At 44.7% G+C, this 24,394-nt stretch overlaps 1 protein-coding gene across 1 annotated transcript; it reads right to left on the bottom strand.

Annotated features, from left to right (window-relative positions):
* Positions 1-8,545: 8,545 nt before the first annotated feature.
* Positions 8,546-14,190, bottom strand: LOC119285469 (myb-related protein P-like). Its single transcript, XM_037564751.1, has 3 exons — positions 13,777-14,190; positions 13,473-13,602; positions 8,546-9,632 (listed from the first exon to the last, which is right to left on the bottom strand). The coding sequence occupies exons 1-3, from the start codon at positions 13,907-13,909 to the stop codon at positions 8,855-8,857; spliced, it is 1,041 nt and encodes a 346-aa protein (XP_037420648.1). The 5' UTR covers positions 13,910-14,190; the 3' UTR covers positions 8,546-8,854.
* Positions 14,191-24,394: the final 10,204 nt, after the last annotated feature.

The following is a 24,394-nucleotide window of genomic DNA, read 5'->3' on the forward strand; positions in this document are numbered from 1 at the left end:
CAAAATCCGCTTGCTCTTCTTTACCATGTTCCTCTTCCGTTCTTCTTTAATATGTACTTTCTCCATTCCTAAATACAAGTCTTTGTATAGATTCTACCATGGACTACATATGGAGCAAAATGAGTGAATCTACACTCTAAAATGTATCTGGATACATCTGTATGTGATCCATAGTGGAAATCTCTACCAAGACTTATATTTTGGAACGGAGGGAGTATGATAGTGGTACAGTATGTTCCTTCTACTGAAGATGAGCAGGGACATTTGCAGTGTAGAGGTCTATACGGTCGGTTGTGATGGACACTTTGAGCCTCTTTGATTCGTAGGATCTTGTAAACATAGGAATAGGATTTGTAGTGGCCTGCCCACTTGAATCCTATAAGAATAGCAAGGAAATGTGGGGAGCTGTGTCACCTTTGAGAGTTACACTGATATTAACAGCACCGCACCTTCGCTTGAAGAGAGATGGTATCCGAAGCCTTTCTAGTCATACCGGCAATACTAGCACATATATTCCAGCAAGTTCCACTTTGCTGGTTTTACTCTGATGCTTAAGGTTTTCCCGTTATATCTACACTTTGATCTGTGTAGCTGCTTTGTGTCGCACTAGCAGCAGTCCACTCTTGAAGCTAAACACTGCAATGACTTGCAAAATTGGCACCAAGGCATTGAGTGCCATTCTGGATGTAATGAAACTCATACGCTCCCCACCTGTTGATTCTTGTTCGGAATATGATCCTAATGACTATTCTAACCTCGAGGAGTCAAAGGCAGATGGCATGTCCTGTTCACCCATCAAGGTGCCTGTTCTAATTTGGCAATGTTGTATTGATTGCGGGTATCTTGCATATGTTGTCTTGCATTTCTTCTACTTATATGTCGAGATGCCATGCCCATCCATTATCAATACATATTCCATCTGTCATCTTACCATGTTTTTCCACTCAAATGTTGTTCTTGTGCATCAGACATAAAAAATGAAGAGGGTGCTTGCCGAACCTGAAGGAGCACCAGCAAAGTCCTTGAAAAACGTGGTGGTGCCGGAGAAATCAGACAGCACCCCACTTATATTGGATGTACAACCAGTGACACACAATGTAGGACCGACTCCAGTAGACTGTACCCATACTTCACTGGCCACACCACTAGCCCCACCACATAGGACCTGCACTCCAGAAAAAGGTATACCGATTTCATTTGCCATAGCACCAGCTGTACCGCAGAAAAATCCCACTCCAGCAAAAAGTACAGCAATTCCACCGACCGAAGACCTATCCCAACTGCAGATACGGCCAATTCCTGAAGATTGGAACCCCATTCCATTTATTCCCAGTTTAAAAGACAATGCTTTCAATGTTTTTAGGGACTACGTGCATATATTCCCATCATGGGAAGATTATTGTGAAGACAAACACCATTTTCACATCTTCCTGTCCAACTTACGTGTAAGTGCTATTATTCATGGTTATTGTTTTCCTGTTTTCTGCCGATTGAACACATCAATGATTTACATTACATTGTTGTAACTAGGCGAGGGTCAATCTGGATAGTCATGACGCGCAAAGCTTGCTTGTGCTTTTTAAGGAAGCATTGCAGCAGTATCGGTGTTACCTGAGGAAATCACACTTTGATGCAAGTCTATAAACGAATTTCCGGTGAAGTCTCCTATGCTAAATTTAGAAGACATTGAATGGAAAAACCTTGTTATGCATTGGTCTCGTTCCCAGGATGAGGTACTGTCTATGAAATCACATGACATTTGAACTTCTACTTTTCCGCATGTGCCTTACGGATCTTTCTTGTAGGAAATCTGCTCGAAGAAGAATTCCGGTTTGACAAAAACGACAGGCTATCGCAAATATGCTGCCCGCTGCTTTGCTCTTGTTAGTACCCGTTGTCCTGTATCACTGTACTTGCATACATACCTGGTTCATTATGTGACAGCAGTATGCATGATAGCTTGCTTATCAATTGTTCGCTCCAAATTATCTGATCTGTATGAATGGTTACATTAGTGTAGAATATATCCAATGCCAATGTTTTCTTAGCTCTGCATTGTTCTTGTAAGTACATGCTATCCTTTATCAGTGTACTTATAATGACATGTAGTTGTTCATGTACCATCACTCTGCAGCTTATTTTCCTTTGCCCTCCATTTTCTACACATCAGATCTATATTTACTCTTACCATAAGGTCGGTATTGAAGAAGTTTAGTTGTGCATTGCTCTTGGCTGTACCTTTTGCCTGTATTGCTACACTTACATTTATAGCTACTTGGTTATGTAGCATCACTCTTCATCTTACCTTAAATATTCTCCATTTTTTCGTATATTATCACATCTATATTTACTCTTAACAAAATGTAGAATAAAGGCAATGCTTTTGAAGAAGATTCTGTGGTAAACTTCTTGAATTGCCCCCCCCCCATCAGCATGGACAAGGCCTTTATAGAGCCTGTCTTCACCAATAATGTAAGTTTGTCCATCTCAAGCCTTCAAACTTTGTTGTATATATTTGGTTAGGCATGACTGCAACAGCTGTTTATTTTTCGTTTTTGCATCAAATTGCTTGTTTAAAGTTTATTATGTAGTTCATAAACAAAAGTTTGTCCTTTCTCAATTTAAGTTTTCAGTTGTACAACCAAGTTCCTTCTTCGTACCATGTAAATTAAACTATACAGAGCAAGCGATCTTCTTTTGCACTGCATGCATGCTTCTGTTTTTCATCCGTAATCCAGTGGTGTGGTGAACCTACCCACTACAACACAATGTCATATTCTACAATGTCTTAACTATGAACAATGTCATATCATTCTACTATTATTTAAACCGTCTCTTTATTTGCCAATCTGAAATGGTATAAATTGACAACACACTAACCATTGATAGTTATGAGTTCTTGATCTGTAATCCAGTGGTGTCGTGAAGCTGCCAACTCCTTCACAATGTCATTTCATGCCATGTCTTGACCTGAACAATACCATATTGTGTTAATGCAATTTTAAACTGTGTCACTTTATTCGTCAGTAAGAAATGTGATGAATTGTCAGCACTGATACTTTTATGTGCAAAACCTGTCATCTGTCTGCTTGTTTATCTTTCAGAATGAGGAAGATATAAGTGTTGAACAAGCGCGGTCTCATCATCTTGCTCAGCTGCTTGCGCTGCAGCTCTCCAGCAGGGCTAACCTTTCTTGAACTCTATTGAAGTGTTGTCGGTTTTGTATATTATTTTGTCGGCGTGTTTATTTGCACTAGTGGCGATCTTTGATGCCCCGTGTATGTAATCTGATGTCTGCTTGTGCTTTATTATCATAGTGGCGAACTTTGATGCCCAGTGGATGTAATATGCCGTAATTTCTTTATTGTATAGTCTAGGTTTTTTCTTATTCATGATGCTGCAATTATTTTACTGTATATATATATCCTGTCTTTGCAGTAAACCGGCCAAACCGTAAAATTACGGTACATAATCGTGCTGTCATGCAATCACAATGTAGGTTGGGCCTGAAACATGCCGAATAGCTCACGGGCCGGCAGTAGCCCGAAATGAACCCTGGCCCATGATTGTGCGAATCAAATCACGGGATTTTAACAGGCCAAAATTGTCTATGTCCTTGTTTGGCCCAATCAGACATCAGCTGCGAGCAGGCCGGATGCAAACCGGGCCGTAGTTAGGCCCAACTATATGACGGGCTTTTAACAGGCCGAAATTAATATAGGGCCAAAATGTTAAACGGGCCCTTAACAGGCCAAACTAATATCAGGGCGAATTACTAAGTGGGCCTTTAGCAAGTGGGCCCAAAAGCATAGTGTCTAGTTGACGGGCTGAATCTGATATGGGCCATAATTGAGCCCAAAGCCTCTTAAAGGGCCGGACCTGATCTGGGCCGTAATTTGGCCCAAAACGTGGTAGGCTTTTAACGAGCCGGATCTCATATGGGCCACTATTATGCCCGGAGCGTGGTAGGCCATTAATGGACCGGATCAAATATGGGTCGGCAGTTGGCCCAAAACATGGCAGCCAGTTAATGGGCCGGCCTACTAGGGTCCTCAAAATCTTGTGGGCCTACAGCTGGGCTGGCCCATTAATGTCGGCAAAATCTCATGGGCCTTTAGCTGGGCCGGCCCATTATGATCCGCAAGAATCTTGTGGGCCTTTACCTGGGCCGGCCCATTATGGCACACAAAAATCTTGTGGCCCTTTACCTGGGCCGGCCCATTATGGCCCGCAAAATCTTGTGGGCCTTTAGCTGGGCCAGCCCATTATGGTCCGCAAAATCTCATGGGCCTTTAGTTGGGCCGGCCCATTATGGTCCGCAAAATCTTGTGGGCCTTCAGTTGGGCCGGCCCATTTAAACTTCATGGGCCGGTCCATGTGTCAACATATCATAGGTGCGTCTCGCCCATTGGATGAGTGACACCTGTGCCAATGCGGACCTGATACGTGTCTCCTCCAGCCAATGATGATTTTACACGTGGAAAATCCCCATTGGCCGGGGCTGTTAACGGGTTATCAGATCCAAAACCCGACCCGATAGCTTAATGGCGTTCTGTTACGGTGGATGCCACGTGTCGGTCACCCTTGACAAAAGCACTTCTATGACGCGTGATTTATCGTCATGGAAGTGGACACTTCCGTGATGATAATTTTGGTAATGTCATGGAACACTTCTACGATAGCACATGTATGACTATCTTGATTGTGTCATAAATTTGTCATGGATGTACATGCATGACAAAAAACGCGACCTACTGTGACAAACACGTACCATCACGGAAGTGTATTTTTTTGTAGTGGAACGTACGACACCTCCGAGTTCTGCACATGTTCAGCTCGATGACGTCCCTCGCCTTCTTGATCCAACAAGGTGTCGAGCTAGTAGATGAGTTCTATCAGTACAACAGCGTGGTGATGGTGATGGCGAAGTGATCCATGCAGGGCTTCGTCTAAGCACCGCGAGAATATGACCGGGGGTGTAAACTGTGGAGGAGGGTGCCGCACATGGATAACAATTGATGTTGTGTGTTCTAGGCGCCCCCCTCCTCATATATATAGGTGGGAGGGAGAGGAGAGGCCAACGGGTGCCCCAAGTGGGGCTGAATCCCAGTTGGGCTCCTGCCCTGTTTCGGCCCCCCCTTCCTTGTATAGGCGCAAGGGGAAGGAAGGGGGTGCCCCCCTTTCCTTTCTCCCTTGAGGAGGGGAAGGAAGGAGGGACTTTCCCTCCCCCTTTTCCTTTCCCTAGGGCTGGCCGGCCTGGTGGAGGGACGCAGCAGCCCCTTGTGGGCTAGTCTGTCCCTCCCTTGGCCCATTAAGCCCGTATCTTTGCCGGGGGTGCCCGGAACCCCTTCCGGTGACCCTATATGTACCTGATACCCTCCGGAACACTTCTGGTGTCCGAATACCATCGTCCTATATATCAATCTTTACCTCTCGACCATTTTGAGACTCCTTCTCATGTTCGTGATCTCATCCAGGACTCCGAACAACATTCAGTCACCAAATCACATAACTCATATAATACTATATCGTCATCGAACGTTAAGCGTGCGAACCCTACGGGTTCGAGAACTATGTAGACATGACTGAGACACCTCTCCGTTCAATAACCAATAGCGGAACCTGGTTGCTCATATTGGCTCCTACATATTCTACGAAGATCTTTATCGGTCGAACCATAATGACAACATACACAATTCCCTTTGTCCATCGGTATGTTAGTTGCCCGAGATTTGATCGTCGGTATCTTCATACCAAGTTCAATCTCGTTACCGGCAAGTCTCTTTACTCGTTTCGTAATACATCATCCTACAACAAACTCATTAGTCACTTTGATTGCAAGGCTTCTTATGATGTGTATTACCGAGACGGCCCAGAGATACCTCTTCGATACTCGGAGTGACAAATCGTAATCTCGATCTATGCCAACCCAACAAACACCTTTAGAGATACCTGTAGAGCATCTTTATAATCACCCATTTATATTGTGATGTTTGATAGCACATAACGTATTCCTCCGGTGTACGGGATTTGCATAATCTCATAATCGAAGGAATATGTATTTAACATGAAGAAAGCAATAGCAATAAAACTGAACGATTATTATGCTAAGCTAACGGATGGGTCTTGTCCATCACATCATTCCCCCAATGATGTGATCCCGTATCAAATGACAACTCATGCCCATGGTTAGGAAACCTTAACCATCTTTGATCAACAAGCTAGTCAAGTAGAGGTTCACTAGGGACATAGTGTTTGTCTATGTATTCACACATGTATTTGGGTTTCTGATCAATACAATTCTAGCATGAATAATAAACATTTATCATGAATAAGGAGATACAAAATAACAACTTTATCATTGCCTCTAGGGCATATTTCCTTCACCCGAATCCAAATCCGCGTCACAATGAGGTCCGTCTCGCGCCGGGTTCACCACCGGGGAGGAGGACAACCTCTGAGAGCGACGAGCTCCATCCCTCGCTGGGGCAGCGGGAAGTGGTAGCGGCCCCTGAGCATATCAATGGTTAGGGGTGGGGGCTACTTCAAGGCGGGTCTTAGGGGCAGGAAGGTGGCCTAATTGAGGTGTTGACCATGCTGACAGTGGTGGTGTGAGGCCGCAACAGCAGCAGGTGGTGGTGGTGTCTGGTCGCGGCGGCGGGAAGAGATGTTGGCCACGGAGGCGCGCAGGTGGAGGTGGTGGCGATGGGCGTGGGCCGAGGTGGCGGCGGAAGAGGGTGCACGACGGACAAAAGGGGGGAGGAATGGGTTGGTGGAAGCAGCGATCGTGGGCTCGGGCGTGCGGAGGGTTTGCGTCGTTGGTTCCGACATAAATTCACCTGCACATCATGATCTCGCACACGAGGAGATCCAATGCCCAGCAAGGGTGTGTGCTCAAAACGTCTAAAAAGTGCAGAGCGTTTGGCTTATTTGTTTGTTTATATTGATTTGCTTTAGGGGAAGAATTAAAGACAACAAGCAATTTTTGTGGTCGATCTCTAGGGAATTTTGGGACATGGAGTATTTCGTGTGGGAATTGCTACTCTGAAAATGTTTAATGTTGGATTTCATTTAATCTTCAAATTAGGTAGGCCATCAAATTCCGCTCTCTGGTTCTGTAATTTTTATATTCCTAAAACCTATTAAGATTAGGATGCAGATATGAAGGAGATGTGCATCCACCATGCTTTCAGCTGTTGCAGATAGAGTTAAAAATTGAACTTGATTTGTGATGATGAATATGTTGATATTTATGGTTCACTATAGAACTGAATGAAAAGATTATTCTTATCAAATGGATTTGGGTCGCTAAGTTATATTTAGTTGAAAGAAGTACTCTTTTATCTATCTGTGCTTATGCTTCTTATTGTTACGACCAAAAGAAGTTGTAATATAGGAAACACCTTAATCACACAGATTGCAAGAAAAGCAACATGGATCTTATCTATGGTATAAAAAAAATCAGTTTTAGTAGATGTGTAGCTGTTCTAAAGGTTTCCTTTGATGGGCCAATACTCGAAAGACAAACTCGCCTATTATAATTTGTAATGTTTAAGTATCATGTCAATGATACATTTTGGTAGTTATAAATGATATCCCTTGTTCTTTATAGGACAAAAAAATTATGTCCCTTTTTCTTCAATGAAAAAAATGATATTCCATGTTTGCTCTTAGTAAGATTATATGCTTAGCTTGGTTTTATCTCCCTGTTTCATCTTGGTAAGAACGGATGCTCTATGTCAAACATCTCAACTCTGAAGTTTGAACCATGGAAATATGAGCTGCTAAGCTTCCTTGACAACGGGTCGAGTTGCTCGAGAAGGCTCAGATTGGTTGTAATCCAAATTTGGGCTTCCGATTTGTTCACGCTAAGAGGGACGAATGCAGGAGAAGCCAAGCTCAAAAGTTGGGGGCGAAGGTTCGAGCCTAGCCTCTGGGCCTCGAGGCGTGTGCATGAGTGGTACGATAGAAGGATGGCCACCTGGCAGTGATCAGACCCTAAGGAAGTTGCGAGAACACATGCATGACCCGCTCCCACCCATCAAACAAGTCCACAACATTACAAGTCAAAATAGCGTGAAAGATCGGCGGAGACGTGGGAGATCGCGGCGCACCCATGGCCCTAAGGCCACATGAGACGTGGGAGATCGGTGCCGCCGCTGACGGGAGGCAGAAACTCTAGCTGCCTTTTCTTGGAGGATGGACAAAGGGAAGAGAACTGTATTAGGCTGATTTTTCCCAAGCTGTAAGTCAACTGGCCCCATGGTTTTTTTAAGAACAACTGACACATTATTATTAGGCTGATTTTCCACAAGCTGTAAGTCAACTGACCACATGGTTTTTTTTAAGAACAATTGACTCTACGGCTTGTGTGTAGAATCGCCACGGATCATGAGACTCTCTGGTCACTGGCTCACTGCATCCGCTTACCGCGGTTAATGGCCTGCCGAACAAAATCTTGTTCTGCTGGCCCGCAATACATATCCTTTTCGTTCTTACTCTATTTGGATCCGAATTGTGTACAGTCGGAGACGAACTCGAACGGTTCAAGTTCAACTCAAAGGTTCATTTCACTGCTTCTGCAATGATGCGAGCTTCCACAGCAACCGGGATGCATTGCACAGCAAACCTAGCAGATCCCCACTACGCTCAGACGCCATATACGACTCTACCACCAACGCTATGATATAGGAAAAGTACATGCACAAGACCACACATATTTACAAGAAAGCTAGCAAACGCTACCAAAACTTGCACACACACGACACCTGCTTTGCTATTGTTTCTGAAAAAGAAAAAGACACCTGCTTTGCAATGGGCTGGGGCTGCTCGCCGCTGCCGTTCTGGGATCTTCTCAGCACGCGTCGGAGAGGAGCCAACTGACGAACGACTCCAGCTCGTCCGACTCGGAGCCCTTCGCCGCCTGCGGCTCAGCGGGCTGTAGAAGGCCATTCTGGGCTGGCTGGTCCCATAGATGGGATGCAAACCCCTCCCAGTCCATGTCCAAGAGATCGTCCACCTGTGACAGGCCTCCAGGATCGATGCCAACAAGCCCATTCTCTGCTGTAACGCTGCTGGACAGGAGTGCCTGCATCTCGCTCTCGTCCTCCATGATCCCAATCTGATTCATTGAGCTGTTCACTTCCCAGAGCCCCATCTGCTGATCCACAGTGCAGTTCGCCTCGAGGACACCAGTCTGATCAACAGGGTCCATGACCATGGGCCACGTCCCATCCTCGCTGCAGGGCCCATCAGAAGTGTGGCTGACACTGATGCTGTTGTTGGGCTGATTCTGGTCCGGGTCGACCACCGCGCTTCTAGCCTCGTCGCTGTGAGGTGAGCTTGACACTGATGACGCAGCGCCGGCCGGGCTAGATTCGTCCTTCGCCTTGGTGATGGGCTCCGGCACCGGCTTCTTCTTTGTGCTGCTCCTTGGCGACTGGCCAGGGGTGCGGCCGCCGCGCCGCTTGCCGGCGGCGGAAAGCTTGTTGACGTCGACGGTTATGGCGGTGTCGCTGACGGCGGTGTAGATCCTCCGGAAGGTGTGGATCTGCCGGCTGAGATGCGAGTTCCAGTAATTCTTTATTTCGTTGTCTGTTCGCCCTGGTAGGTGGCTCGCGATCAGGGACCATCTGTCAGTCAGACAAAATGCATGCCCGTCAGCTGGAGATATTTACATGTCGCGGCTAAAAGCAAAGGCGATGAGGGTGTTTGGTTCATGGACTTTTTAGTTCCAGAGACTAGAAAAAGTCCTTGAAAAGTTTCTAGGAACCAAATGGAAGGGACTTTTTCTACACGGACTAGAAAAAGACTCTATTGGAGAGTCTTTTTTGATTAGTCCCTGGAACTAGAAAAAGTCCTAAGACTTCTGAACCAAACACCTCTAATATCAACACGAGAGGGCGACGTTTTACGAGGTTCTTTTTGCAGCAGGTTAACCGTGCTAAGCACACGGAGTACGGACGTTTTACGAGGTTCTTTTTGCAGCAGGTTAACCGTGCTAAGCACACGGAGTACGGTTATCAAAAAAGAAGAAGAAAAAAAGAGAGTAGACGGAGTATAGTCCTAGTGCATTGACGCAGGCCGCTGGTGTGCCGTAATCAGGGTGTGGGCTAGAGCGTGTCGTAAAGCGCAGAAAGCTCCGCAGCGTACACTTGACGTGCAGCAGCTTGCAGCCTAGTAGATCCCTGGACCTCAGGGTCCCCTCAGCTCTCAGCATCAGTGTTTGTCAACGTAAAGGCTGAAAACATTTAAGACACGTGGGCCCTGCATTAAACCTGCCGGGCCCATGGACAGTGACCCGTGAGCCAGATATGTATTCGACAGCCGATGAAAGTGGATGCTCAGTTTTTCGTCAATGAAAGAAAAGAAAAACATCATATCTTGCATGATAACGATGGTGTGTCAGAGAAAAGTCGCCACGAGAAAGAACTGCGAGTTAACCCTCGCAGGAAGAAAGTGACAACCTAATTGACAAGAGAGCTGATTGTCACTTCTTGTTTCCTCGCCGTGGCAGGTGAAGAAGATTAGTGAATGTATACGCATCGCCAACCTAGCTAATACTTCTTTCGTCTTAAAATAAGTGTCTCAACTTTAAATCAATTTTAGTATAAAATTATATTAAGCTTAAGATATTTATTTTGGAACGAAGGGAGTGGTTTGCTTCTAGAGAATAGCTAGTGAGGTATTCATGCGCGTGGGCTAATGCACATGCATGCACGTGCGCGTGTTACCGTGCGTCTGTTTCACTGAGGGCATTTCTAGTGCTTCGTACAGAGATGCTCGCTGAGACTACCAAGCAGGCAAAAAATATCTAATGTTGCAAGGTAATTAAAAGGAGAAAGAGGAGCTTGATGACCCATGACCATGAAGAAACAATTGCTAGACGTGGGTAGCTAGACAAGAACACAGTTTACAATCTATAACTAATTAATTGAAGGAAGATTAGCAACAAGAGGCTACGCACCCTACACATTGAGTAAAATTGCTAACCTCTCCTCGAAGCACCTATGTAATCAGAGAGGTCTAATAGTTTCTTGGGCATCAGAAAATGAGTGATTAAGTGTGGACGCCGGATAGGCTTCAACGTCGGAACTGCCAAATTGTAGTTTATTCCAATTTTGTAAGAGGGTGCTTGGATACAAGGGACTATTTTTAGTCTGACTAAAAATAGTCTTTTTTAGAGGCTAAAGTTTCAAGCACCCTTGACTAAAGAGAGGCTAGGACTAGTCTTGAGGCTAAAATCTTTTAGTCATGGGAAACCTACTAAAATATGTATTAGCTCTCTCTCTCCTCATTTAATTCCTCTCCTTAGTTCTGGATTGGAGGGTTTGGAGGATAATAAATGCTCAATAACTAGATTTTAGTCTCTTTAGTATTTGGATCCAAGCATGGATGAGACTAGCAAGTTTTAGTCCCACTATTTTTAGTCATGGGACTAAAACGTATCCAAGCATGCTCTAAGTGTGAACCGAAAACGGCGGCTCATCTTCCTTTTAAGTGCGGCTACACATGAGACAGATTTGGACTGACATCAAGAAGGCTTGGCCTAACGCACATCCACTATGACAATTAGAGCAACTTTAACTCGGTTAAAGATTGGTGGTATTATTTAAAAATTGCCGATTAAGCAACTTCGACATTTACAGTTGACATGTGCGTGTTTGTATTTATTTCAAAATTACTCTCATTGTAAACAAATATAAGACGTTAAGTACAAGATTAGGTTGTTTTCCACGGTGCATCTACTGATATTATTTTATTTGGCTCCAAATATGAGCAGTCATAGTTAGGGGGAGAGAGAGACAATGGCTAAAAAAGGTTAGAGAGAGAGAGAGAGAGAGAGAGAGAGATTTTAGTTGGGAAGTGGAGAGAGACATTTCTTGATATTTTCCTTGAAGTCATCTACTCCCTTCTTTCTTAAATATGTCGTTCTAGACACAAACATGTTTCTTTGAACATTATTTTAAATCTGTAGGTACGTATTATCAGAAAATAAAGGAAATGTTCCCACGACAAATCTAATGTTACTATTTGAAACGAGGCACTGTAATGTTTTTGGAGTACTTACATGGAAATATTTTTGTCGTGTATCAATAACATCTTTTTAGTGTTTACTAATATATTTTCTAATGATCCCTGCAAAAAACATTTTTTTCTTCTAATGAATACATATATGTTGAAGATCCCACTGATTTGAAAAATTTACGTATATAAACAGACGGGGTAGTTCATATATGCGGTCAAATTCCTTAATATTTTCGCAAAAAAAAAAAGAATGCCTTAATATCCAAGGGAACTGGCTTTGGCTCACCCGCAAAAAAGAAAAAGAAAAGGGAGTTAGCTCTGGCTAGCTGCTAGCGGTAGCTATCTTGTGTGTTATATGTACGTTTCAACACGAGAAAGCACACGGCAGCGATCACGTCCCGTGCAAGCGTTTTCTCTAGACGGAAAGGGAAAGAAATAATTTTCGTTTTCTATGTACTACAGGTAAGCGGGTTTGTGTTGGAGTTAAAAGGACTACGTGCGGGCACTGAAGACACAAATATATAGTGGAGCATTGACAGACCATGCATCTCCCTACGTGTATCTCCACGCTCTACAAATTACCGAGCCTGACAGTGAGGGCTGGGCTGGCCATGCAGGACGCGCGCGTGTTGCCTAGAAGGTTTCGTGCATTCATTGCGAAAGAGAGGAGCGATCAGACTGCAGACGCGCCATGCCCTTCCGCCACAGGTTTGGAATGCAACTAGCGACAAGCACCACATAGCTAAATTGACCTGACGGGAATACTATTGATTATGTACAGTAGAAAAAGCACATGAAACGACGCCGGACGAGAAAACGAAGTCATGCGGGCCTGTGTTGGTCTCAGCCATAAAAGCCTCGCTGAGCACTGAAGAAACAATTGCATGTGATGCCTCAACTCTCAAACCAAATTGTCGGATGTTGTACAATTCGCACTACACAGTCAGTACGCTATGATTTTTGTATAGTAGCGTATAGTAGCATACTGAGCTGTACGCTATGATTTATGTGTAGTAGTACATAGTGTACTGAGCTGTACTCTATGATTTTATGTATAGACGTGATATCTGAACTCTCAAAATCGGATGCCGTCTAGTTTGTGGTACACGCATCCAGCGTACGTACAGAGCTCTTTTACCAACGAGATTTCATCGTGGCATTTTCACGATTGACAGCTTCTGAGCGCACGTGACAAAGCCATGCATGTGCTGCCAGATCGACTCAGTAGTCAATGCACTAGTGTTTTTTTTACTTACCTCTTTTGGACTGATCCATGTGGGCTGTGACTCCCAATGGTACTTTAATACTCATTAATTCTGTGCATAGCAGGTTGTTCGAAAGTAGAGCTGCACGTAACACTAATTTTTTGCAAGGGAAACAGCGCAGGGTAAAAATTAAAGGTAGTAAACTAAAACAGGTGTATACTGGTATCCACAGACACGTACCTGTTGCCAAGGGTGGCATGAAGTTTGACGATGAGGTCGTCCTCCTCCTTGGAGATGTTGCCTCTCCTCACCCCGTCTCTGAGGTAGTTGATCCACCGCAGCCTGCAGCTCTTGCCACACCTCAGTAGCCCTGTATATACAACCGAAGCAGGAACAGATAAACGTACATGTTAGTCATGACATGCCTAGTTAATCTGTCTGAAAAGTTGCAACTCATGAAGCACCTGCTGCAGACAAAGAAAATAGCTAAAGTAGTCATGATGATGCTCTAGCTCGCACATGCACGGGTTTATGCCATATTTACCTGCATTCTTGGGAAGAGACCTCCATGAGCCCTCGCCGTGCTTGGCAATGTAGTTTGCGAGTATGTCGTCCTCCTCCGCCGTCCACCTCCCCCGCTTCAGCCCCACCTTCTCGCAGCACGGCGCCCTCCCCATGGCGGCCCTTGTATACGACGTGCCTCGCTAGCTAGCTCCCAACACACGAGCAAACAGCTCGTGGTCGCCGGCCGGGCAGGCGGGCGTGGGCGATATTGGCTAGTTAGGTACTAGAGCGACGGGGTGTGGTCGATCCGCGCTCGCGCCCAAAAGGAGTTGGTGTGAGAGATCAAGGCGACGGGGGAGATGATCTTCCTCTTCTCTCTGGGTCAGTCGTTCGGGCGGCCCTGATCTCTTGGGAGGGCGAGCTTAGCTTCGGCCACGCCCGGCGGCAAGACAGGGCGCCATAATATAGCGCCGCGAGACGTCGGCCCGGGCGGTACGTAGGAGGGGTTGTACTACGTAGGATCGGCAATTAACTTTGGCCCGAGCGGCCGTGTGGCTGGAGGCAGGGGCACGTGGGCTCCCCGGGACCTTTGGGCGCCGTGGCGCAAGGCCTCACCATCGTCCGCTTCGCGGCCTCTCCGGCGACCACGTAGTCCACACACATGGATCGCGATACACGCCGGCCGGCTGATGTGGTGTATAATATATTTACTCGAGGATCCTGGGAGAGCGAAATCTCTGTTTACCATCTGACTGCCTCGAGTTTTTCTCTCTCTCGAGAATGGACTGCCTCGAGTGGATGAACAATTTTGAATGCCTGTCCCGAAGCTGATTCAGTGGAGGGCTAATCGGCTATTTTCACTACGTTTCCCGATCGATATGCTTCATCTCTTCCTGTTGGTTAGCCCGTAATCTTCTCCGTTCGAGCTTCTACTTACAAACTCGCTAGATATGCTTCATCTCTTCCTGTTGGACGTCTGGTCTGGCTTTCCCGTCCATGAAAGACTTTGTATCCCTATATACATTACTGGTTAATAAAGCGAGTTGCTCTCTTGATATAGCTCATCATTCTTGCCGAATGGTAAAGCGAGTTGTTCTTACGGATGTAGATTTTTTTTTTTTTTGCGGGTGTGGATGTAGATTTTCTTTTGAAAGGATTATTGATGTAGATTGAATAGGTTATATATACGTGTCACTTCTGGCAGGGACGGGCGCGTGCTATGTACTATGAGAAAAGGATTACATAGATGGATACCGAAGGTATCCCTTAATGTTCACGTTTGTGCACAAAGCATGAGATCCGGAATACCTCGACCAAATCTGATGCAACAGGACACGATGCACATGCGTGGCACCTAACACACGCAGTACTTTTCCTCGCAAAAAGAAAACACGGGTAGTATATATATACAACCAATGTGTTGCATCGCTCTTGCTACAGGCTGCTGAGCTATGACGACGACTGTGATTTATCACGCAATGTGAGCTGCGCTGTTCGCGTCTGTCCTATGTACTCCCGGGGAGGAAAAAACGGGCCCGGCGACCTGTACGGCAAGTAATCGTGAAGATTTCTCCGTGTGCGTCGATCGACGTCGCTGTGTGCCGATCGAGCCTTCCCTTTCGGTCTCTTCGGCTGTTGATCTCTTGTAGCTCGATCGAGGTGGGCAAATTGAGCAATCGGGCCGGCGCTCGGTGTCCTTCCCGATCCAGCGTATCGATCGGTCCCTCCGTATCATGCCTCGCAGTGACGTTTGCATTATTGCGTATAATGTCTCGAAAATGAGACGAGGTATATAGGAGTACCCTCGAGACGGGCCTGCCCAGCTAGATCCATCATGGTCGACGGAAATTCGAAGGAGCGCATCCGTTTAGAAATATTGATATGCGTCGTGAGTCGAAAACTGGTTTCGGATGAATTTGTGTAAACAAAATAAAAGCTTAAAATCATGTTAATACGACACAATATACATGTTTATCATGTACTAAAATACTTCGTCAAATCATTATTCTACTTCATTTTCCTCCACGTTTCTCATGTTCGTTTCCTTCTTTGTTCCTCGATCGGTTCTTCTTTTCAACCATGTTTCATCCATTCTTACCATTTATTTTCTTCTTCCCAGTGCCCATGTTCCAGTGACACCTTTGAGTACTCTTCCATTTCGAGTCATCTGTGTTTTTCTTTCTAAATTCTTTCATCATATTCTTATTTCGTTTTAAGTCTATTGAATTATCTTATTAATTACAAATGCATGGTATGCTCCTTCTCATCGTCAACTATGCACCGTTTGCGCCACGTCCTTTGATGTCTACTACACAACTTGTTCTTGTAGACTCGTGTTGAGCCTTTAAGCGCAAAGTTTTATAGGATAGTAAAAAATTTCCTCAAATGGATAACCTAAGATTTATCAATTCATGAGAGGTGTAGCATGAAGATGGTCTCTCTCAGACAGCCTTGCAACCAAATAATAAAGAGACTCTTGTGCCCTCAACACCAAATACAATGGTAACTTGTATAGGTGCACTAGTTCGGCGACGAGATGATGATACAAGTGTAATAATGATAGTAGATATTAATTTTTGTAATACGAACAATAAAAAACAGAAAGGTAGCAATTGATAAAACAGAGCACAATCAGTATTGCAACGCTTGAAAATGAGGCCTATGGTTCATACTTTCGCTAGTGCAATCTCTCAACAATGCTATTATAATTGGATCATATGACCATCCCACAACGTATGATGAAGAATCACTCCAAAATTATTATCTAGCGAAGAATATAAGAAGAAATTATTTGTAGGGTACGAAACCACCTTAAAGCTATCATTTCCGACCGATTTATCCAAGAGTTCGTACTAAAATAACACCAAGTTATCCTTTCTGATCAATCTATCCAAGAGTTTGTACTAAAATAACCCCATATGATACACATCAACCAACTCTAATATCACCACGAGTATCCGTGAATTGATCATACGATATGCATCAAACAATTTCAGATTCATAATACTCAATCCAACACAAAGAACTTCAAAGAATGCCCCAAGATTTCTACTGGAGAAACAAAGACGAGAACATGCATCAACCGCCATGCATAGAGTACCCCAATGTCACCTCGGGAATCCGCGAGTTGAGTGCCAAAACACATATCAAGTGAATCAATATGATACCTTATTATCACCATGTGTATTTATAGCAAGACATACATCAAGTGCTCTCAAATCCATAAAAGTATTCAATCTGATAATAACAAAATCTCTAAGGAAAAACTCAATTCATCACAACAAGATAGAGAGAGAGAAACACCATATGATCCAACTATATTAACAAAGCTCATGATACATCAAGATCGTGCCAAATCAAGAACATGAGAGAGAGAGAGAGAGATGAAACACATAGTTACTGGTACAAACCCTCAGCCCCGAGGGTGGACTACTGTATCCTCATCATGGTGGCCGTCAGGATGATGAAGATGGCCTCCGATGATGATCCCCCCCGACAGGGTGCCGGAACAGGGTCTAAATTGGTTTTTTGTGGCTACAAAGACTTGCGGCGGCGGAACTTTTAACCTAGGGTTATTTTTTGGGGTTTCTAAATATATAGGATTTTTCGATGTCGATTTCATGCGAAGATGGGCCACGATGGGCTCACAAGACACTAGGGCGCGCCCTGGTGTGTTGTGGCCACCTCGTGGCTCTTCTGGCCCTCCCACGAAGCTTCGAGTGCCTCTTTTGTTCCAAAAAAACCGTCAAAAAGTTTCGTTGCATTCGGAGAACTTTTATTTCTGCACAAAAAACAACACCATGATAGTTCTGCTGAAAACAACATCAGTCCGAATAGTTCCATTCAAATCATACCAAAACAATATAGAATTGTTATAAACATGGCATGAATACTTTATAAATTATAGATACGTTGTAGACGTTTTAACATCCCCATGCTTAATTCCTACTCGTCCTCGAGTAGGTAAATGATAAAATAAATAGTTTATGAAGTGTAAATGCTAGCATAGTGCATAAGTTTGATCAATGATAATTTCAATCATTTTTCCTAGCATCATAACAACAATTCTTTCTCATAAAACTCGTCATGATAAAGTAGTAGTTGAAAACGGAATTTTTGATGAGGAATGCTACCTAATATTCCTCATATACTCTTTTCTTTTATAGCATGGACAATTGGATTTGCAAGATTCAAAGCAATAGTCTATAACTTGACATGAGGACATCAATACTCAATCATATCAATAAGCAACCATGTCTTTCAAAATATCAACACTAAAGAAAGCTATCCTTAGCCCATTATGCTCAATCATTGATCCATGATCATGAAACACAATCGAATATTAACTATGCCCAATGCACAAGTATGACAATAGTGTTCCCTAGTTGGTGCTTTATAAGAGAAGATGGAGACTCAATAAAAATAAAAATTATATAAAGTAAATAGATAGGCCCTTCGCAAAGGGAAGCAGAGTTTGTAGAGGTGTCAGAGCTCAAAGTTTAAATTGAGAGATAAAATTGTTTTGAGGCATGCTTTTCCTGTCAACAAAAACGACTGAGAATTCTCAATACTTTCCATGCCAAATACATCATAGGCGGTTCCAAAGCATAAAATAAAGTTTATTCCTTTTTCCACCATTCTTTCACAATCCATGGCTAGCCGTATCCATCGGTGCCTTCCATACCAACATTTTTCAAGGAATTTATTATTTGACAACATAAAGTAAATTTCTTTTCATTTCGGGACTAGGCATCCCTATTACCACCACACTCTCGTGCAATGACAAGTGAATAAACACTCATCTTGAGAATAACACATCTAACATGGAAAATATTGGCCACCCCCTACTGCTTCATGAGCGGTACGGGCACACAAAAAGGAAATTCATTTTGAAAATTAGAGTTGGCACATACAAATTACTTGGAACGGCATGGAAATACTGTTGGGGAACGTAGCATGCAATTTCAAAAAAACATCCCTACGATCACTCAAGATCTATCTAGGAGATGCATAGCAATGAGAGGGGGAGAGTGTGTCCACGTACCCTCATAGACCGAAAGCGGGAGCGTTACGTTAACGCGGTTGATGTAGTCGAACGTCTTCACGATCCAACCGATCTTAGTACCAAACGTATGGCACCTCTGTGTTCAGCACACGTTCAACTCAATGACGTCCCTCGAACTCTTGATCCAGCAGAGTGTCGAGGGAGAGTTCCGACAGTATGCTGGCGTGGTGTCGGTGATGGCGATGTGCTCCGCGCAGGGCTTCGCCTAAGCACTACGACGGTATGAACGGAGGAGTAAACTGTGGAGGGGGGCACCACACATGGATAAGAGAACAATTGATGTACCTTTGGGGTGCCCCTGATAACCCACAAGTATAGGGGATCGCAGCAATTTTCAAGGGTAGAGTATTCAACCCAAATTTATTGATTCGACACAAGGGAAGCCAAAGAATATTCTCAAGTATTAGCAGCTGAGTTGTCAATTCAACCACACCTGGAAAACTTAATATCTGCAGCAAAGTATTTAGTAGTAAAATAGTATGGAAATAACGGTAACAGTGGCAAAGGTAATAGTAATAGTTTTTGTAGTGATTGTAACAGTGGTAACGGAAAAGTAACTAAGCAGAGATCAATATGTGAAAAGCTCGTAGGCATTGGATTAGTGATGGATAATTATGTCGGATGCGATTCCTCGTGCAACAGTTATAACATAGGGTGACACAGAACTAGCTCCAGTTCATCAATGTAATGTAGGCATGTATTCCGAATATAGTCATACGTGCTTATGGAAAAGAACTTGCATGACATCTTTTGTCCTACCCTCCCATGGCAGCGGGGTCCTATTGGAAACTAAGGGATATTAAAGCCTCCTTTTAATAGAGTAACGGACCAAAGCAATAACACCTAGTGAATACATGAACTCCTCAAACTACGGTCATCACCGGTAAGTATCCCGATTATTGTCACTTCGGGGTTAACGGATCATAACACATAATAGGTGATTATAGACTTGCAAGATAGGATCAAGAGCTCACATATATTCATGAAAACATAATAGGTTCAAATCTGAAATCATGGCACTCGGGCCCTAGTGACAAGCATTAAGCATAGCAAAGTCATTGCAACATCAATCTCAGAACATAATGGATACTAGGGATCAAACCCTAACAAAACTAACTCGATTACATGATAAATCTCATCTAACTCATCACCGTCCAGCAAGCCTATGATGGAATTACTCACGCACGGCGGTGAGCATCATGAAATTGGTGATGGAGGAAGGTTGATGATGACGATGGCGACATATTCCCCTCTTCGGAGCCCCGAACGGACTCCAGATCAGCCCTCTCGAGAGATATTAGAGCTTGGTGGCGGCTCCATATTGTAAAACGTGATGAATCCTTCTCTCTGATTTTTTTCTCCCCGAACGTGAATATATAGAGTTGGAGTTGAGGTCAGTGGAGCACCAGGGGGCCCATGAGGCAGGGGGGCGTGCCCAGGGGGGTAAGCGCGCCCCCACCCTCGTGGACAGGGTGTGGGCCCCCTGGCCTTGATTCTTTTGCTAGTATTTTTTATATATTCCAAAAATATTCTCCGTTGATTGTCAGGTCATTCCGAGAACTTTTATTTCTGCAAAAAAATAACACCATGGCAATTCTTCTGAAAACAGCGTCAGTCCGGGTTAGTTCCATTCAAATCATGCAAGTTAGAGTCCAAAACAAGGGCAAAAGTGTTTGGAAAAGTAGATACGTTGGAGACATATCAACTCCCCCAAGCTTAAACCTTTGCTTGTCCTCAAGCAATTCAGTTGATAAACTGAAAGTGATAAAGAAAAACTTATACAAACTCTGTTTGCTCTTGTTGTTGTAAATATGTAAAGCCAGCATTCAAGTTTTCAGCAAAGATTATGAACTAACCATATTCACAGGAACATTCAGGTCTCATGTTTACTCATATCAATGGCATAATCAACTAGCGAGCAATAATAATAAATCTCGGATGACAACACTTTCTCAAAGAAATCATAATATGATATAACAAGATGATATCTCGCTAGCCCTTTCTGAGACCGAAAAACATAAATGCACAGCACCTTTGAAGATCAAGGACTGACTAAACATTGTAATTCATGGTAAAAGAGAACTAGTTATACTCAATGTAAACTAATAGTAATACATGCAAATTACAGCCGTGCTCTCCAACTGGTGCTTTTTAATAAGAGGAAGATGACTCAACATAAAAGTAAATAGATAGGCCCTTCGTAGAGGGAAGCAGCAATTTGTAGAGGTGCCAGAGCTCGATTTTGAAATAGAGATGAATAATATTTTGAGCGGTATACTTTCATTGTAAACATAACAACCGAGAGATCTCGATATCTTCCATGATACACACATTATAGGCGGTTCCCAAGCAGAATGGTAAAGTTTATACCTCGCTACCACCAACAAACATCAATCCATGGCTTGTCCGAAACAACGGGTGCCTCCAACTAACAACAATCCCGGGGGAGTTTTGTTTGCAATTATTTTGATTTGAGTTGAGCATGGGACTGGGCATCCCGGTTACCAGCCATTTTCTCATGAGTGAGGAGCGGAGTCCACTCCTCTTGAGAATAACCCGCCTAGCATGGAAGATATAGACATCCCTAGTTGATACATGAGCTATTCGGAAAGGAAATATGCCCTAGAGGCAATAATAAAATTATTATTTATTTCCTCATATCGTGACAAATGTTTATTATTCATGCTATAATTGTATTAACCAAAAACTTAGTACATGTGTGAATACATAGACAAACAGAGTGTCACTAGTATGCCTCTACTTGACTAGCTCGTTAATCAAAGATGGTTATGTTTACTAACCATAGACATGAGTTGTCATTTGATTAATGGGATCACATCATTAGGAGAATGATGTGATTGACTTGACCCATTCCGTTAGCTTAGCACTTGATCGTTTAGTTTTCTGCTATTGCTTTCTTCATGACTTATACATGTTCCTATGACTATGAGATTATGCAACCGACGATCGAATCTCGGGCAAGTAACATACCGATGACAAAGGGAACAACGTATGTTGTTATGCGGTTTGACCAATAAACATCTTCGTAGAATATGTGGGAGACAATATGAACATCCAGGTTCTTCTATTGGTTATTGACCGGAGACGTGTCTCGGTCATGTCTACATAGTTCTCGAACCCGTAGGGTCCGCACGCTTAAAGTTTGGTGACAATCGGTATTATGAGTTTTTGTGTTTTGATGTACCGAAGGTAGTTAGGAGTCTCGGATATGATCACGAACATGATGAGGAGTCTTGAAATGGTCGAGACGTAAAGATTGACATATTGGACGACTATATTCAGACACTTGGTTTCGGAGAAAACCGGAGTGCCGGAGGGTTACCGAAGCCCCCCGGGAGAAATAGTTGGCCTTATGGGCTTTCGTGGAGAGAGGGAGGGCTGGCCTAGGGCAGGCCGCGCGCCCCTCCCCCTCTGGTCCGAATTGGACTAGGAGAGGGGGGCGCTCCTGAGGGAGTCCTGGATTAGGGGGTGTCCCGATAGCCGGACTATACCTTCGGTCGGACTCCTGGACTATGAAGATACAAGATTGAAGACTTCGTCCCGTGTTCGGAAGGGACTTTCCTTGGCGTGGAAGGCAAGCTTGGCGATACGGATATGTAGATCTCCTACCATTGTAACCGACTCTGTGTAACCCTAGCCCTCTCCGGTGTCTATATAAACCGGAGAGTTTTAGTCCGTAGGACAGACAAGAATCATACCATAGGCTAGCTTCTAGGGTTTGGCCTCCTTGATCTCATGGTAGATCTACTCTTGTACTACCCATATCATCAATATTAATCAAGCAGGAGTAGGGTTTTACCTCCATCGAGAGGGCCCGAACCTGGGTAAAAACATTGTGTCCCTTGTCTCCTGTTACCATCCGCCTAGACGCACAGTTCGGGACCCCCTACCCGAGATCCGCCGGTTTTGACACCGACATTGGTGCTTTCATTGAGAGTTCCTCTCTGTGTCACTTTTAGGCCCGATGGTTCTCCGATCATCAACGATGATGCGATCCAGGGTGAGACTTTTCTCCCCGGACAGATCTTCGTATTTGGCGGCTTTGCACTGCGGGCCAATTCGCTTGGCTATCTGGAGCAGATCGAAAGCTACGCCCCTGACCGTCAGGTCAGATTTGGAAGTTTAAACTACACAGCGGATGACCGCGGAGACTTGATCTTCGACGAATCTGAGCCGCAGCCGAGCGCGCCGCACTGTCCCGGTGGGCATGATCTAGCTCTGTCACCGAACAGTGCCCGGGAGGCCGCACCTGTGTCCGCTTCGACCCTCGGCTGGGAGCCGACCACACCAATCGAGGATGGGTGGTTAGACACTGCCTCGGGGGCTGCAATCTCTATGGCGATCAAGCCGAACACCAGCCTTTTCCTCCGCGAAGCCCGTGACTCCAAGATGCCCGACTCCTTTCCGGACTCCGAGCCCTCCGCGCCCCTACCGATCGAATCCGATTGGGCGCCGATCATGGAGTTCACCGCCGTAGATATCTTTCAGCAGTCGCCCTTCGGTGACATTCTGAATTCACTCAGGTCTCTCTCTTTGTCAGGAGAGTCCTGGCCGGACTATGACCGGCAGGATTGGGATGTGGACGACGAATAAATTCGATGCCCACCCACCACCCACTTCGTAGCCACTTTCGATAATTTAAACAACATGCTCGACTCCGACTCCAAAGACATCGATGGTATGGACGACGATGTAGGAGATGAACATGAACCAACGCCTATAAGGCACTGGACAGCCACCTCATCTCATGATGTATACATGGTGGACACACCCAAAGGAAGCGATGACGAGGAACACAGGGATGCAATGAGGGATCGTTCACTCGAAAAGCAATCAAAGTGGCGACGTAGGCGCCGCTCCAAGCCCCGCCTCGATAGAGACAACAACCATACAGACCCAGCCATAGAGCAGGACGAGCCGGCGGACGACGAACATGCCTTCGAGCAACCGTCCGAACAGGGCAACTTGGATAAACAAACCGAACACCCCGTCCCCGGCGAAAACAACAGTCCGGGCGACCTTACACCGGATAGGCTCATGGAGCAGAAGAACCTCCACAAAAGGCTCGTCGCCACTGCGCGTAGCTTGAAAAAGCAGAAGCAGAAGCTCAAAATTGCGGAAGATGCACTCAGAATTAGATGGAGCAAAGTACGCAACACCACCGGCAAATATGGCGGCAGTCGCCGCACAAAAAGCTATCCAAAGTGAAAGCTACTGCCTGAATTTGACGAGGAGGCCTTAGAGCCCCCGCAGTCAAAAAATAGGAAGGCCACCCGGTCAGATAGACGACCGCATGGCCAGCATGGAGCGGCAAGCGATGCCGCACACAAGCCGGCACGCGATCCACCAAAGGATCCACATCAAAAAGATGGCCTAGCCAGATCTATCTACGGGCCAAGAAAGCAAGCTCTAGTAAGCAATGCAACACAACAAATATCTGAACATCACGACACACCCAAATACAGGGGTGCCCCACACCCCCTATGTTTCACCGATGAGGTGCTGGACCATGAATTCCCATCGGGATTTAAGCCCGTAAACATAGAGGCGTACAACGGAACAACAGACCCCG

This window comes from Triticum dicoccoides, chromosome 4A, assembly GCF_002162155.2.
Source record: "Triticum dicoccoides isolate Atlit2015 ecotype Zavitan chromosome 4A, WEW_v2.0, whole genome shotgun sequence".
In the NCBI taxonomy this organism is placed as follows: Eukaryota; Viridiplantae; Streptophyta; class Magnoliopsida; order Poales; family Poaceae; genus Triticum; species Triticum dicoccoides.

Excerpts from the sequence above, each read along its gene's own strand:
- LOC119285469 (XM_037564751.1), bottom strand. The coding sequence starts at position 13,909 with ATGGGGAGGGCGCCGTGCTGCGAGAAGGTGGGGCTGAAGCGGGGGAGG. Across the intron at positions 13,603-13,776 it reads GTCTCTTCCCAAGAATGCAG|GGCTACTGAGGTGTGGCAAG; the intron begins GTAAATATGGCA and ends TTGTATATACAG. Across the intron at positions 9,633-13,472 it reads CATGCCACCCTTGGCAACAG|ATGGTCCCTGATCGCGAGCC; the intron begins GTACGTGTCTGT and ends TCTGACTGACAG.